We start from the raw sequence: 17,256 nt of genomic DNA, 5'->3' as shown, positions 1-17,256 counted from the left end.
AAAGTCATAAAAAATGTAGAGTAAATGCTGCCTAGGCATAAAAAATAATATTGTGGAAACATCCCCTGACATAAACATATTAGTGGTACCTCAGAAATCACATTTTTAAAAACATTTTTACTGTGCAAATATAACACAGAAGTGACTTCCCTGGTAGTCCAGTGGTTAAGAATCTACCTGCCAAGGAAGGGGACACGGGTTCGATCTCTTGGGGAAGTTTCCACGAGCTGCACAGGCTAAGCCCGCGTGCCACAGTGACTGAACCCATGTTCTAGAGCCCCTGCTTGGCAACAAGAGAAGCCGCCACAGTGAGAAGCTCACGCACCAGTTAAAGATTAGCCGCCGCTCACCGCAAGTGGAGAAAGTCTGCTTGTAGCAACGAGCCCCAACACAGCCAAAACTTAATTAATTAAAAAGGAAAGTTAATAAAACACAGCTATGAAATTGAATAAATAAGGAAAAAGTAAAAACCATGTAATCACTATGCAGGAGAAGAAATAGAACATTGCTAGGACCCTAGACTCACCCATCTACCTTGCTATATGCCCCACCAGATACACATACAATCACTTTCCTGACTTCCATGATAACTACTTCTTAGCTTTTTTTTTTTTTAAAGGTTTAACTTCTTATGTTTGCATCACTAAACAATACAGTGTGGGGTTTTTTTTTGCCTTTTTTTAACTTTTATATTCATTTTGTAAATATCAAAAAGATTCTAAGTGTTCAGCATCTTTCCTTAAACACAGTGATCCATGTTTTTGCAACCAGCAGCAATTCACTCCCTTTTATTTCTGTATAAGATTCCACTTTATGAATGTACCACAGCCTGCCTGTTCTACTGTTGATGGACATATAAGTTGTCTCTAGTCTGGGGGCCGCAGTGAACAATGCAGCTGTGGATATTTTTTCATGTGTAGCCTGGTGCAGTGCGCACATTTCTTTAAGATGTATATCTAAGACTGGCTAGCATTGCTGACAATGTTTTAAATTGCCTCTGTAGAATAATTTTTTGGTAAATAATATTTTAAAATTTTACTACTGTATGGCATAGGGAACTATACTCAATACCCTGTAATAACCTATAATGGAAAATAATTCAAAGAAGAATAGATATGTAAGTATGTATAACTGAATCACTTTGCTGTACACCTAAAACTAACACAACATTGTAAATCAACTATACTTCAATAAAAAGTCCTGTTTTGAAAAAAATTAAAGTAACAAAATTTTTTCTCATATTTTCTAACTTCTATTCCTAAGTACTTATTACAAAAAAAGCCTAATGTATATATATCACATTTAATTGGGATTTATGAATAAATTAGTATATTTTAAATCATTATTGGAAATGTATACAGTTGGTTGATTGATTGGATGTTTGTTTGCCAGTTTTGCATTGATTGTATCCATATGCAATTTTTAGTTGACTATATCGTGACCAATTACCCTTTCTCCCTGTTTTTGCAGGTCCCCTCCTATCAGAATTGTTTTCATTCTAAAATTTCTATATTTAACCTGACCATGGTCTCTGTAATGTCATTTTTCCTTTGTCTCACTTTTTTTTCCAATCTGTCTCCCTTACTCTTTGTCCTTGTGGATTCACAAAATTCAGCAGATGCTCTGCTTCTTCCATCCCTGCTTATGAACTCTGCTCTGTTAATTCCGTAATGCCAGTAATTGCTCCCTGATGGACTCTTATGATGTCTTTCCCCTGGGCCCTAGGCCCCAAGTGAAAGACTTAGCTCACCTTTGCAGCATCTCTATCACTTGTTCATTGTTCTTTCTGTAACACAAAATAAACCAGCCTTTAATATTAACATAAGAAATAAACACATGCACTTTAATTTCTAAAAAAGTCTTGATTTTGAAAATGTGTATGTTAAAGGGAAAATTATCACTAAATAATATTTTCTCCTTTAAACCTAATACTTGAGATTTGTCCTAACATGAAGCATTCCACTGTGATCCCAAACTGAAAGCTTTAAATAAGAGAGCAACTAAACTAAGTCTGATCCTGGATCCTGTTGGACTTGACAGTCATCTTTTAGGAAGCTTTTCAATAAAGTTGTAGTGGCTCTTTAAAAAATTACAAAATGAAAAACCCTCTATGGTATAGAAAGGAAGTACTGCTGCTTCTTCAGGTGCTAAGTTTAGCTAATCTTGCACCAGACCTGGCCAGGAGCTACAAATAGTTCCAACCAACCAGCAGAAAAAGGCATAGCACCAGGGGCAGTGCCATGGACTCGGTCTCTCCAGCAATCATTTCTGTTAGGACAGCTCGATGACAGGTACCTAAGAAGTGGAGGCTTGAGCAAGTATACTGAGAATTTTTCCATAAAATTATGTAAAAGGTGAATTATCATACATCTTATTTACTTCAGGTGCACTTAGGTAAGTATGTGCATTTTATAGAAGTGGTCATGTTATACTGATGAAGCTATCCTTTTTTAAGAGACTAGAGATTACTCTAGAAGTTAGAATTATAAAAGAACAATTAACTCATCAAGCCATTCCACTGCTCCTCAGCCTGAAGAAGGTATTGAACATTTGAGTGGATTATAGCTAATAACCTGTGATCTCATTTTCTAGAATTGTAATACAGGGAGCTACATAATGTGGCACATTGGGAACTGGAGCACTAATCTATTTTTATTCCCTTTTCTTTCTCCTACTTGCAAGCTAAGCTCAGCATTGGCCAGCGAGAAGTAACAGTTCAGAAAGGACCGCTATTCAGAGCTGAAGGTTACCCCATCAGCATCGGCTGCAATGTAACTGGCCACCAAGGACCTTCTGAGCAGCATTTCCAGTGGTCTGTTTACCTGCCAACAGCCCCGACCCAAGAAATCCAGATCATTAGCACCAAGGATGACACCTTCTCTTATGTACTGTATGCAAAGCGGGTAAAAAGTAGGGAAATCTACGTGGAGAGGGTCCGGGGTAACTCGGTCTTTTTGCACATTTCCAAGCTCCAGATGAAGGATACTGGCGAATATGAGTGTTTCACACCCAACACTGATGAAAAATACTATGGGACTTACAATGCGAAGACTAATCTTATTGGTAAGCTGTGCGCCCTTCTTTGTTAGCCAGCCCCTAACAAACCACAATCTCCATCACCACAATGCCTTGCCCTGTGACATGGCTTTATAGTGTGCTGTTTGTCTTAGCAAAAGAGCCCATGAACCCCTCTGAATATTCTGGAGTTTGTCACAGAGAGGTATCTCATATTCTGTAAAACTCTCAATTCGTTTTCCCAATCGACTTTGTCATGAAGAGTTAGATATGATGTGGTATTCCGAGGCCTTGCCCAAAGCTATCCATAGGTTTGATAATAACACAGACAAAGCTTTGAGAGTTCTCATGTCTCTTCTTGGAAGCAGAGTATTAACTTGATAGAAGAGCTGGTATTGATATAACACATTTATATATAATTAATATCATAGGAAGTAAGTCATTAATGTGGAAATAGTTATTCTCAAACTACCATTCTCTAGTGTATTTTCCTATGTGGCAAGGGTCATATTTGAAATTACCGTTTTGTCCCTTTGCCTAGAATATCTTATCACTTCCTTTTCAGCCTAGCAAACTCCTACATATACTTTCAAACCCAGTTTAGCTCTTTCCTCTCCTGTGAAACCTGTTCTGACTGTTGCAGGCAATATTCCCATATTTGTTCCTTTTTCTTGTTCTCTTCACAGCACTGTTATTAGCACTCACCCAGTTTATGTGGTAATTGGCTGCTTATATGACCCTCTCTGATTTTGCCCCAAGCACTGTAAGATAACATTTACTTCACTCCCTAGCACAGTGGTTAGCACTGAATAGACGCTCAATAAACATTCATTGTTGAATCTAAATGTCGCTTTCACATAAACTTAGGCTGTATGATCTCCTTTGAGGAGGAAGAAAATGTTAGGGTATAGGATGGTTATCAAAACTTCAGTAAGGGTTGCATTTTGGCTCTGAAAGATAAATTATAACAGATTATTTCAGAACTTTATTTTATAAAGGAGCAGGTGAAGGCCCAAACAAGTGAAGTGACTTGTTCCAGTTCATGGAGTCAAATAGGAACAAATATAGGATCAGAATATAGGTCTTCTAGCTCCTAGTGCTTTTCCCATTTAAAACTTCTGTGTCTGAGTAGCAAAATGGGTTACAGACTATGCTAAAAATGTAACAGTGAACCAAGAGCCTTGCCAGGTTCCATAGACTGTATGTACATAGATGCCAATTTTCCTATTGGTAATAGGTAAAGCATACGGCTGATGGGAAGCCAACTCAAAGAATGTACTTTACAGATAGTGGGTCAGGCCACCACCTTCATCTACAGAGGCTGGTCTAACTAAGCCTCTAATTGATACTAAGTCAGTTACCATCATTCCTCTGTGTCCAGTCATTCCAGATACCCTCTCGGCGGCCATGGCTCCGCAGACTCTAAATAAGGAGGAAGGTGAGCCGTTGGCACTTACCTGTGAGGTGTCCAAAGCCACAGCCCAACATACCCACCTCTCCATCACCTGGTACCTGATGAAGGATGGAGAAGGAAGCCAAGCCAGCAAGATTATTTCCCTCTCCAAAGATTTTACATTGCTCCCTGGGCCCTTGTTTACAAAGAGGTTTGCAGCTGGTGACGTGAGACTAGACAAGCTTGGGGTCACTACCTTCAGGCTATCCATGGGGAGGCTCCAGCCCTCAGATCAAGGTCAGCTGTTCTGTGAGGCAACTGAATGGATTCAGGATCCTGATGAAACCTGGACTTCCATCACGAAAAAGCAGACGGATCAAACAACTCTCAGGGTCCAGCCAGCAGGTAATTATCTTCTCAGGAAATTCATTAATATGCTAATGGTGGGTATTTGGGGAGATATCTTTCTGTTTGGTTTTTTTTTTTTTTTCCTTTTTTTGGCTGTGCCACATGTCTTGTGGGATCTTAGCTTCCTAACAAGGGACTGAATCAATGCCCTCGGCAGTGAAAGCATGGAGTCTTAACCACAGGACCACCAGGGATGGAGTTTTAACCACAGAACCACCAGGGAACTCCCGATTTTTATTTTTAAATCTTTGGTTGAATATAAAACAAGATCATTTAGAAGGTTTGGGTAAATTTTGCTTTTGTCATTTTTGAAGCATAAATAAGAAAGATCTTCATTTCGGGCTCTGTCCGCAGGCTATGTCCATGGAAGGTCTTATATGGGATAAAATCTATTGACTGTTAGGTAGATCCCACAAGCCATACATGGAAATAGTTTTGTTGCCATTTTTGCCAGGCTCTGTGTAAGCACTTCAGCTGCATTATCTAACATAATCCTAACAACCAGCCTCGGAGCAAGTTGTCAAATTCCGGTTTTCGAAACAAGGCCCGGAACCCCAGCTAATGGTCTGCCTAAGCTTGCTCAGCGGGTGAGAAGTGGAGCTGGTGTTTGAAGACAGGTGTGTCTCTCCAAGGCCCTCTCTCCACAATCACCTGGGCCTCAGAATAGCCCCAGTTTCCAGTGTGAAGCCTTGGCAGTGCTCCCTCCGCCTGGCTCCTTTGCCCTGCAATAATGTCACTCTTCCGGATCCACCGGCACTTTCATTAGAGCAAGCAGGAAGACTCCATTGTAATTCCTGGTCTCTCCACATGAGCTTTGGTCCACTAGGAGGAGATCTAAAACCATAAACATTCTTGCTAACAGCGATGATCCACTGGTGGTTGATTGACGTTTTCTTTCTTTTTTTTTCTTAAAGAGGAGTATTAGTCTGTTCCATTAAAAACTGTCCTGATGACGTTATATGTCCAAATTATACACGGGGAGTCCTGTGGAGACATATGCTTTTTTTCCCCTTTCTTTGAAAAAAAATTTTTTAATGTATGTCTTTATTTTTAAAATGTATTTATTTAAATTAATAAAAATTATATATGTTTAAGGTGTACAGTACTGTGTTTTGATATCTGTATGCATTGTGAAATGACTATGATCAAGTTCGTTAGCATATCCATCGCCTCACATGTTTGTGTCATGTATGTGGTAACACTTAAGGTCTACTTTCTTAGCAAATTTCAGGTAACACCACACAGTATGACTAACTGTAATCATTAGATCTCCTGAACTTATTCATCCTGCATAACTGAAACTTTGTACTCTTTGACCAACGTCTCCCCATTTACCCCGCTCCCAAAAGCCCTAGCAACCACTAGTCTACTCTCTGCTTCCATGTGTTCAACATTTTTAGTTTCCACAGTATTTATCTTTCTGTGTCTGGCTTATTTCACATAGCAAAATGTCCTCCAGGTTGGTCCATGTTTTTGAAAACAGTAAGATTTCCTTTTCTCTCATGGCTTAATAATAGTCCATTGTGTATACATACATTTTCTTCATCTGTTTATCCTTTGATAGTCACTTGTGTTGTTTTCATATCTTGGATATTATGAGTAATGGACATAGTGCAGGTATCTCTTTGAGACACTGTGTCATTTCCTTTGGCTATGTACCCTCAAGTGGGGATTGCTGGGTTATGTGGTAGTTCTACTTTTAGTTTTTGAGGAACCTCCATACCATTTTCTGTAACAATCATACCAATTTACATTCCTACTAACAGTATACAAAGGTTCTTTTTTCTTCTCCATCCTCACCAACACTTGCTATCTTTTGTCTCTTGATGACAGCCATTCTAACAGATGTGACTTGATATCTTGTGGCTTCAATTTGCATTTCCCTGGTGATTAGTGATAAGCATCTTCCTTTCCAGATTTTTAGCCATTTGTTTGTCTTCTTTTGAGAATATGTAGTCAGATCCTTTTTCATTTTTATGTCAACTTATTTGGAATGTTTTGCTATTAATTTGTATGAGTTTCCTATACATTTTGAATGGGAACCTCTTTTTGAGTACATGGTTTGTGAATATTTTCTCCCATTTTGTAGATTGTCTCTTCACTCTGCTGATCGTTTCTTTTGTGTACAGAATCTTTTTTGTTTTGATGCAATTCTACTTGTCCATTTTTCCTTTTGTTGCCTGTGCTTGTGGGGTCATATCCAGAAAATCATGGCCCAAACTAGTGTCAGGAAGGTTTTCCTTCTATTTTCTTTTCTTTTTTTCTTTGACCATGCTGCATGACATGTGGGATCTTAGTTCCCTGACCAGGGGTCAAACCCATGCCCCCTGCCATAGAAGCGCAGAGCCTTAACCACTGGACCATCAAGGAAGTCCCCCTTTTATTTTCTTCTAGTAGTTTTTCAATTTCAGGTCTTAGGTTTAAATCTGCAATTCATTTTGAGTTTATTTTTTTTTAATATGCTCTGAGACAGGGGTCCAACTTTTTTCTTCTGCATATGGATATCCAGTTGGTTCAACACCATTTATTGAAGAGACTATCTTTTCCCTGTTGTGTGTTCTTGACACCCTTATTGAAGATTAACTGACAAAGATTCATGAACTTATTTCCGGGTTCTCTATCCTGTTTCATTGGTTTACATGTCTTTATGCCAGTATCATAGTTTTGATTACAGTAGCTTTGTAATGCATTTTGAAAACAGGCAATGTGATACCTACAGCTCTTGCTCAAAATTCTTTGGCCAGTCAGGGTCTTTTGTGGTTCCATATGAATTTCATAATTGTTTTTATCTATTTCAAGATGCTATTAGAATTTTGATAGGGATTGCAATGAATCTGTAGATTGCTTTGGGTGATATGAACATTTTAATAATATTAATTTTTCCAACCATGAACATGTGATATCTTTCCATTTTTTTTTGTTTCATCTTCAGTTTCTTTTGTCAGTGTTCTACAGTTTTCATTGTATATCTCTTTCACCTCTTTGGTTAAGTTTATCCTTAAGTATTTTCTTCTTTTTGATACTATTGTAAATGGGATTTTTTCCAAGTTTTTTTGATAGTTTACTGTTAATGTATAGAGATGCAACTGATGTTTTTGGGTGTTGATTTTGTATGCTGCAACTTTACTGAAATTCTTTATTAGTTTTAACAGCTTCTTGGTGGAGTTTGGTGGGGTTTCTTTCTTTTTTCTTTTGGTTCCTATATGTAAGAACATGCCATCTGCCAACAGTGAGTCTTTCTTCTTTTTTTCCAATGTAGATGCTTTTAATTTTTTTTTTTCTGTCTAATTGCTCTAGCTAGGACTTCCAATACCATGTTGAATAGAAGTGGTGAGAATGATCATCCTTGTCTTATTCTTGATATTAGACGAAAAGCTTTCAGTTTTCCACTGTTGAGTGTGATGTTAGCTGTGGATTTGCCATATATCACATATGCTTTTAACTTAGGAAAATTCCACTGGATATTCTCAGCCAAAAAACGAGAGCAAGAAATCACAATTTACGTCAGTTCAACATAGTATAAAATATTTTATTTTAAAAGATACATTGCTATGTACACATCCATACATTCATCTTGCTTAATTGTATTGCATTCAAAAAATCACATGTGTTGTTCTTTCTAGATGATTTAAAAAATAGTCAAGGGCATTTTTGATTCTAGGCATTTCTTTGGCCCATCTCTGATCTCCCACATTAAATTCAGTCCTTGTACTATCCTGATAGGGGATAGCATCTCTCTCTGGTATTAAAGGCATAGGTGCAGTGGCCTCTCTAAATATCTGCCTTGCTTTTGTTTCCTAGTGAGAGATTTTCAAGTCAACATTAGAGCTGAGAACACAGTTCCTGAAGGAAAATCCTTAGAACTCATTTGCCTGGTCATGGGTGGTGGCCAGGACCCACACCTTCAGGGCACTTGGTTCTTCAATGATGTTGAAATGGCCCACATTGATGCTGGCGGAGTTCTGGATCTGAAGAAAGATTACCAAGAAAGAGCAAGTCAAGGACAGCTCCAGGTTTCAAAGTTAAGCCCCAAGTCTTTCTTTCTCAAGATCTTCTCTGTGGGCCCAGAGGATGAAGGTGCATACAGATGTGTCGTGGCAGAGGTGACAAGAGCTCAGATGGGCTCCTGGCAGGTGCTTCAGAAAAAACAATCACCAGACAGCTTTGTGCGCCTTTGGAAGCAAGCAGGTATGTGAAGTTGGGGCCAGACATGGCTGGGCTGCATTTCGATGTCCTCCTTTGTGAGTACTGGATAACTTCATGGACACAGGGGAGGTCTCCTGAAGTTGGGTAGCAATCAGGTCACTCTGAGGTGGAGTGGAGTAAAGGGAAGCACCCAAACTAGCTGAAGACCTGGGGACTTCCCAGGTGGTTTAGTGGGTAAAGAATCCGTCTGCAGTGCAGGAAACCCAGGAGACTCAGGTTCGATCCCCGGGTTGGGAAGATCCCCTGTAGGAGGACATGGCAAGCCACTCTAGTATTCTTCTCTGAAAATCCCATGGACAGAGGAGCCTGGTGGGCTACAGTCCATGGGGTCACAAAGAGTTGGACACGACTGAAGTGATTGAGCATGCACCCATACAGCTGAAGACCTGAGTCCTACTCCTGAGCCAATAAATGGCCTGTGACATGAACACTCAGCGTACATACTTCACTTCGCTAATTCTCAGCTTCCTCAGTTGTAAGATAATCTGACTGTCTTTAAGTCCCTTCTTGCCATCTTAGATTCTTGATTCTATTTGCTATTATTTCTAATTGTTGTATTGGGTTTTCTTTCAGCCAAGAATACCTGCATTCATGAAGCCCCCTGTCTCCTTGTGTGTGTGTGTATTTTGAGTAGCTTAAGAGAAAAGAGTTTATACTTGCCTCTTTCCTGAGAAATAAACACCCACATTACCCCTTCTACTTTTTCAACGTCTTTTAACTGACAAAAGGTGTCTTTTGTCAGTTCTCTGTGTTCTTAACCTAATTCAGGGAATGATACTCAGTCTTAATTCTGCATCAAACCATGACTCAGAGTAAGAAAAGAAGAAGTGAGAGTGGGCAGACTCTATTGCCTGCATGTTGCTGTGATGTGGCGAGACGCCTATCTGACCCAGATAGGCTGGGTCTGATTATCTGGAAGGCCATTCAGCTCCTGTTAAGTTTCTGAAGGCTGGGTGATCTTAAGCATGTTTGAATAATCAGTGCTTTTTGTGTGAAGAGAAAACTGATAAATCCACAAGCAATACTATGATTTTCTGGGCTGAGTATTAAATTCAAAGTCTAGAAAGATGAATTGCCCCAAAGGAAAAACCAAAAAATAAACAAATAACAAACCCCAAATGAAGATGCCCTTTTTGTACTCGCTTATTGGAGGCATCTCCATAGACAAAAACACTTCCATGCTCTTCTCCATCACCCCATTTGCTTGGAGTGAAGATGCACAGCTTTGGCCTAGATTGGCAAGCCAGGAAGTGTGTTGGTGTTAGCTTTTACACTAAACATTTGGTCTTTCTTGCTAGGATTCAGAAAACTATGTAGGCGTGTTTACATATTTACACAGAGCTAAATCTCAACCTCGTGTATCTGTCTCCACTGGAACAGAACTGTAAACCTTTCATAAACTCAGGACAGAGGAATCTGTGCCAAAGGGACAAAAAAGGTGTGCTTTGGGGCACACAGATCACAAGCCTATCAAGTAGGTGGTCTGCCCAAGCTAAAAATAATACTTTGTGCAGCCTGGAGTCCAACCTGTTTCTTTTTACGGAGAAACAGAAAAAGTTAGTAGCAGATTTATTAAAGATCCTATTGAGCATTTGGTTTTGAAACTCAAACCGTTACTTCAAGTTTGAGCAGTTTTATCATCCGATGAATGTTTTAAACAGAAGAGAGTACTTCCCTACCACTATGCATGCGCGCTTTACACATGCCTGGTGAGTGTATCACTTCTAACCCAGAGACAGCAATGACCACAAAAAAGTAAGGAAACCACAGGTTTTTTAAAAAACTGAAACTGCTTGAAACCTATCATAATGGTTATACTTGAATAGTAAGATTATGACTAATAATTTCCCCTCTAATTTTGAAACTTTAGTTATGAGTCTATTTTTAACCTCAAAAAAAATTAAGTGTAATAATGCCTCTAATACCCCAAATTTGGAAGCAAGTTTTGTATATGTATATATATGTTATGTTATATACATATATATGTAATGGTAGATATATATTAATCTATTTGTGGACATTAGCCTTCTTTCTGTCTTGGTAATGTATGTTCATCCATAAAGCTGTTAAAGACAGAACTCTTCCTCAGCAGAGAAGATCAATTTGCAAATTCATTTAGATCTTATTAAGATTTCAAATGCCAGTTCTGTTTTATTTTCCTGGAAATTCCCTGGTGGTTCAATGATTAGGACTCCATGCTGTCACTGCTGAGGGCCCAGTTTCAATCCCTGGTCAGGGAACTAAGATCCCGCAAGTCTAGAAAATATAAATTTTTAAAAAATCTTTTTATTTTCCTTTTCTGACTTTGAACACCTCTGCTTTCACGAAGGACCTATCATTACACACTAATGCTAGTAGCTCACCTTTGCTGGGCACTTTTCCTTGCCAGAGAGTGTAGGCCTTTTGCACGTGCCATTCACTTAGTTTTCTCACAGTGCAAAAGTGAGGTGCTATTATTACCCCCTTTCCTTTACAGGAAAGGAAACTGAGGCTCACTTGTTGTCCAGGGTAATTCTATAATAACTCCAGGGACCTTGGCCTTAAGCATGAGGCTGGGCTGCCTAGGATGCATGAGCTTGAGGGACCTTCACACTGTCTGCAAAGCACCCAGGACAAGGCCTCGCACAGGAAGTATCTGTTGAAAGAATGTCCACATTTCTGATCATCTTGAATTTTCCATCTGGGAGCCAGACTTACATTTACTGTTTTACACTGTAGTTCAGATATACGATGAATCTCCCTTCAACCAACAATATATATGAATGAATATATGATTTGAAAAGGAGAAATGTATACATATATGTGTGTGTGTGTGTGTATAGGTATATATATATATATATATATTTTAAATACTTGAGGGAGAAGTATATCTGTATTTATAGTATATATATTTATATATACATATTTTCACCCAAATAATTTTTTAAAAGAAAACATTTTTAATTAAAAAAAATTTTTCTTGGCGCTTAGTTGCTTTACAATTTTGTGCGAGTTTCTGCTATACAGAAAAGCTAATCAGTTATACATATACATATATCTCTTCTTTGTCACCACAGAGCATTGAATACAGTTCTCTGTGCTCCAACAGAGGTCCTTATTAGTTACCTATTTTATACATATAGTGTATATATGTCAATTCCAATCTCCCAATTCATCCCACCCCTTGCTTCCCCCCTTGGTGTCCATATGCTTGTTCTCTATATCTGTGTGTTTATTTCTGCTTTGCAAATAGGTTCATCTGTACCATTTTTCTAGGTTCCACATATATGCATTAATACACAGTATTTGTTTTTCAACTTCTGACTTCCTTCATTCTGTATGACGGCTCTAGGTCCATCCAAGTCTCTGCAAGTGGCACAATTTCATTCCTTTTTATGGCTGAGTGATATTACGTTGCATACATTTGCCACATGTTCTTTAACCCATTTCTGTTAATGGACATTTAGGTTGCTTCCATGTCTTGCCTGTTGTAAATGGTACTGCAATGAGCACTGGGGTGTGTGTATCTTTTGCAATTATCGTTTTCTCTGAGTCTGTGCCCAGGAGTGGGATATCTGAGTCACGCAGTAGTTCTATTTTCATTTTTTTAAGGAACATCCATACTATTCTCCATAGGGTCTGTATCAATTTATATTCCTACCAACAGTGTAAGAGGATCCTCTTTTCTCCACACCCTCTTCAAGTAATTGTTTTTTAATGGCAGCATTTTGAACAGAAATATAATTAACAGTACTTCTTCACTGTTCAGATACATACTAATTAGGGAAAGATAAGTAAGGGGAGGAAGGTCATTTTGAACTGTGAAAGTCTGAATTCTAGAAAACTAAACATTGAAATAAACACAGTTTCATTATTTTCAGTCTCACACACCAACTCTAATTAATTTAACGAAATATTACCATGTGTTTTCCCAACTAGATGTTCCTAAGGACCAAATCACTAAAACGTAGGGCAAACTGTAAATTGTTTACATGTAAATTAGTTCTCCTGGTGTCCTTTCTGTCATTTCTACTATTTAAGTGTTGATTAAATCTTTTATTCTGGAGGATGGTGCAAGAGTAAACACTTTGATTGGATTTGTCACAAAGTAGTCAAGTCTTAATTAATGAGAGTTCACTGTTTTTTAGAAAACTTTTCATTTACTCGAAATATCTTTTTCTTCTAAAATCTGTAATCCACAGCAAGAAATGTGGCCGTGTCTACCAAGAACAGGCAGCAAGCAGTGTGGGAAGGAGAGGCGTTAACCCTTTTCTGCAAGGCAGATGGAGCTGAGAATCTCCTGACTGTGGCCTGGTGGCATGTCCCACAAAACCAGACACAGCCGGTGTTTGTGGCTGGCATGGAGCAGGATGGCACCGTGAAGCTGGGTGCTTCCTATGGGGAACTCGATAACCTCAGAAATGCAAGGCTGGAGAAAATGGACTGGGCCACCTTCCAACTTGAGATCACCTCTACCACCATCACAGACAGTGGCATATATGAGTGCAGAGTGTCTGAGAGGACCCGGAGGCAGGCCAGAGATCAGAGTTGGACTCAGAAGGTGTCGATCACTGTAAAACCCCTTGGTAAGTGTCAGGGAAAGCCTTTGCTGAACTTGCATATCATCAGCATCTTCCTTCTGTAGTGGGATGCCATGGAATTTGCTTGCACGTCATCCTGAATCCTCCAGGTACAGTACGTATACCTCAGAGCACAGAGTAGAGTCTCTGGTTACCAAGTCTGCCAACTGGTCTCCAAAGTTTAGTCATCTTTATAAAGATCATCTTCAGGGTGCAACATAAGTTGTTATTCAAGGCTAACAACAAAATCGTATCATTTGAAGTAGACTTAGAAAAGAGATATGTCAAGTGAAGCGGAGCCTCATACCTTCAGGCTTCTGACAGCTGCAGCCTGGGATGGCGGAATCTCCGGTAGCAAGTGTGAAACAGTGTGCACCCGGCAGTGGGGATAAGGGCAGCAGGCCAGCCAGCAGGGCTGGGGAGCGCCCCACCCCCTCAGCAGCAGCTGTCTAAGCAGTGGACTGGAGAAACACTGCCTGTTTGTTGTCTCTGCTGAGAACGCTCTTCCAAGAGGGTCAGCTTTAGAAAACTGAGGTCGGAATTCAGGACAGCCTGTACTATGAATCAGTTTCTACCCCCAAATATTTGATACTCCCAGTGTGTGAACACATGGTTCAGTGTGACGAGGCGATGACTAGGAAAACTTAGAAGCATGGTACCTCGATTTGATAAAAGGGTTAGAAATCTTGTTTTGTGTTTATGCCCACAGAGTCAAGTTTACAAGTTAGTCTGATGAGCCGTCAACCACAAGTGAAATTAACCAACACCTTTGACCTGTCCTGCATAGCGAGGGTTGGCTACTCTGACTTGAAGGTTCCATTCACCATGACATGGCAGTTCCAGCCAGCCAGATCTCGAACCTTTGATCTGCTTCTTCAAATCACCCACAATGGCACTATTGAATGGGGGAGCTGCCTACCCCAGTTCCAAAGGAAGACGAAGATTTCCCAGTCTTCATTTCATTCTCGGCTCCTAATCCATGATGCCACCGAGGAAGAAGCAGGAGTTTATCAGTGTAAAGTAGAAGTTTATGACAGAAATTCTCTGCACACAAATGGTCCTGTGAGGGCTTCTGCCACCTCTCACCCACTGAGGATCACTGTCACTTTGCCAGGTTAACACTACTTGAAATTAATTCCGTTTTTTAAAAAAAACATTCTTCCCATTTGGGGAAAGTTGTGGAATTAAAGCATAAAATACTTTCTCCCCATGTTTGTACTATAAGTAAGCACAATATATAAGTGATATCCAGGAATTGGGGTAGGGATAAATTAGAAATTTGGTATTAATAGATTTAATGGACATGAACTTGGACAAACTCTGGGAGATGGTGAGGGACAGGGAAGCAGTCGATGGGGTCACAGAGAGTTGGACACGACTTAGTGAATAAACAACAACGTTAACAGGTGCTCACTAGTATATATAAAGTAGATAAACAACAAGGACCTGCTATATAGCGCAGGGAACTATATTCAATATCTTAGAGTAACCTATAATGGAAAAGAATCTGAATGAGAATATATAAATCACTTTGCTGTACTCCTGAAACATTGTAAATCAAGTATATTTTAATTTAAAAAGAAATTAACCAAAAACAAAAACATACCCCCCACCCCCACACACATACAGACATACACATGCAAAGTGATCTAGGTTAACATTGAGTTAATATGCACGAAATGGCCACACTGGTTTTTAAAACATTGGAATACTTCCACACTAATAATAACTGTTGCCCCTTCCTCATTTCCTGTAAGTCCCCACCGCTCAGCAACTGGACACCGCATGGCACAGAGGGGGCCTCCAGGATCAGCTCCAGTGCTGGGGCATTCTTTCAAATTGGTCCCTGCCTGTGCCTGGCCGGTCATTAAATGTTTAGAATGTCTCTCCTAGTGGTATGGATAATGAAAATTTCATTCAATACACTTAGCCATTCATTTTGATATGTTAATGTATAAGAATTAGAGAATTTATGATTATAGTCAACATAATTTACCTTGTCAATTGGTAATAGAGATGAAAAGTAAGACACAACTTCACAAATGCTGCTGTGCCAGTATCTTCTTTCCTGATTTCCATCCTCTTAAGGTGGCGTGTTCAAGAGGCTTTGACATCACTTAGATCTAATGAGAACTTAATCTGTCCAAGGGTACTGACTCCATGGGTAAATTGCTGATGTGCAATTTAAAGATGGTGACATGTTCCTAGTGCAGTGTCTGACAAACCAAGCAGATGCTCAAAACGTGGTAACCATCATTCTCTCAGCTACTGAGCACTAGTTTTGGTTACAGTAGTCATCTCTTTGTTGATTAACTCATGCCTTAATTGTCTTTACTTGTCTTTTCTGTTGTATTTCAAATTGTTGGTTCAATCCTTTCTTCTTAAAACTTCTTTCTCCATGGCCTTGTGATGCAAGATTTTCTTGGTTTCCTTCCTAGCCCTTTCATGGCTCCTTCTCATTCTCTTTCGCAGAGTCCTCCTCTCACATTGACTCAGCCCTTTGGGCTTCATTCTCAACTTTCTTTCTTCTCATTCTACACAGTCTCCCAAAGTAGGCTTATTCCTACCCAGGCATTCATGCTATGTATTGACAAGTCCCAAATTCACTATCTTGAATGACTTCTCTTCTAATCTCCAGACTCATGCAATTGTCTTCAAGACATGTCTACACTCAATATGTCAGAACATAAATACACCATTATCATCCTGCCAAAGCTACTCCTCTGACATCATTCTCTATGTCCCCACCATCCATCAGTTATCCAAGCAAGAAACCTGAGTCATCCACTGCTCCTCCACATCCAACTCATATTCAAACTTGCATCACATATCAGGCAAGGTCCTTTGTGATCTGGTACATTATGTCTTCCCAGCACTGTCTCTCCACTTTCCATCTTGAATTTGAGCTCCAACCACACTGAGCTACTTGTAGTTCCTCCAATACTCTATGCTCTCTCTAATTTTTAGTCCTTGTTCAAGTTGCTTCTTTTGCATGGAATTCCTTTACCTCTTCTCTATCAGCTTAATTCCTATTAACCCTTAAGACTTAGCTTAGAGATTATCTCCTCCAGGAAGCCTCACTCCTGTATTTGGGTTATATAGTTCTGCTATGTGCTCTGATAGTCACTTTTGCACACCTCTGTCCTGCTTGGGTGACACAATCCTATAATCCCTCAGCCTCTGTCCCTGTACTAGTCTCTCTCTCTAGGCAGAAACTGAGGGGAGGGATCTATAGAGCCTGGAATAGTCTGGCACATAAAATAGTATGTGTTAATAAATGTTTGTTGAAGGAAGAATAAAGGGACCTACTGGCAGCATCAGTAAGCCGTCACAAAAGTATAATCTGTGATGTCAGCAAGAAGAATAAGATTTAGAAGCCAGGTTTTGTCATTCATCTTTCTGACAAAGCAGAAAAGCTCTAGGATCAAAGGATAGTTGACTCCATATCCATACAATGTTCCCAGACTTGAGTGACTGCAAAGAGACATTCAGTTTTAATAGTGAACATACAGCTTCCTCTTGTTTACCCCTGTCTGCAGACAGATACAACTAGACTTGGGCAAATTATGGATCAAGGAGTATTCTGGATAGCAAACACCCAGACAAAGCATCCAAGGGCCACTTTCTCTCAATTTGATTTATGAAATGCCACAAAAGAGAAGATGTCTGTGCCTA

General features: G+C 39.5%; 1 protein-coding gene across 1 annotated transcript in view; it reads left to right on the top strand.

Moving 5' to 3' along the window:
• The window catches only part of CD101 (CD101 molecule), a 38,696-nt gene that overhangs the window by 4,886 nt on the left and 16,554 nt on the right, over nucleotides 1-17,256 (top strand). The window contains exons 2-6 of the mRNA XM_061121061.1: nucleotides 2,683-3,063; nucleotides 4,397-4,813; nucleotides 8,618-9,004; nucleotides 13,204-13,587; nucleotides 14,291-14,695. Of these exons, the coding sequence (XP_060977044.1) occupies nucleotides 2,683-3,063; nucleotides 4,397-4,813; nucleotides 8,618-9,004; nucleotides 13,204-13,587; nucleotides 14,291-14,695 (1,974 nt within the window). The remainder of the gene's footprint in view (nucleotides 1-2,682; nucleotides 3,064-4,396; nucleotides 4,814-8,617; nucleotides 9,005-13,203; nucleotides 13,588-14,290; nucleotides 14,696-17,256) is intronic.

The sequence above is a fragment of the Dama dama genome, chromosome 20 (assembly GCF_033118175.1).
Source record: "Dama dama isolate Ldn47 chromosome 20, ASM3311817v1, whole genome shotgun sequence".
In the NCBI taxonomy this organism is placed as follows: domain Eukaryota; kingdom Metazoa; phylum Chordata; class Mammalia; order Artiodactyla; family Cervidae; genus Dama; species Dama dama.
Note: the sequence above shows the minus strand (reverse complement) of the source record. Positions and strands in the feature narration are given on the sequence as shown.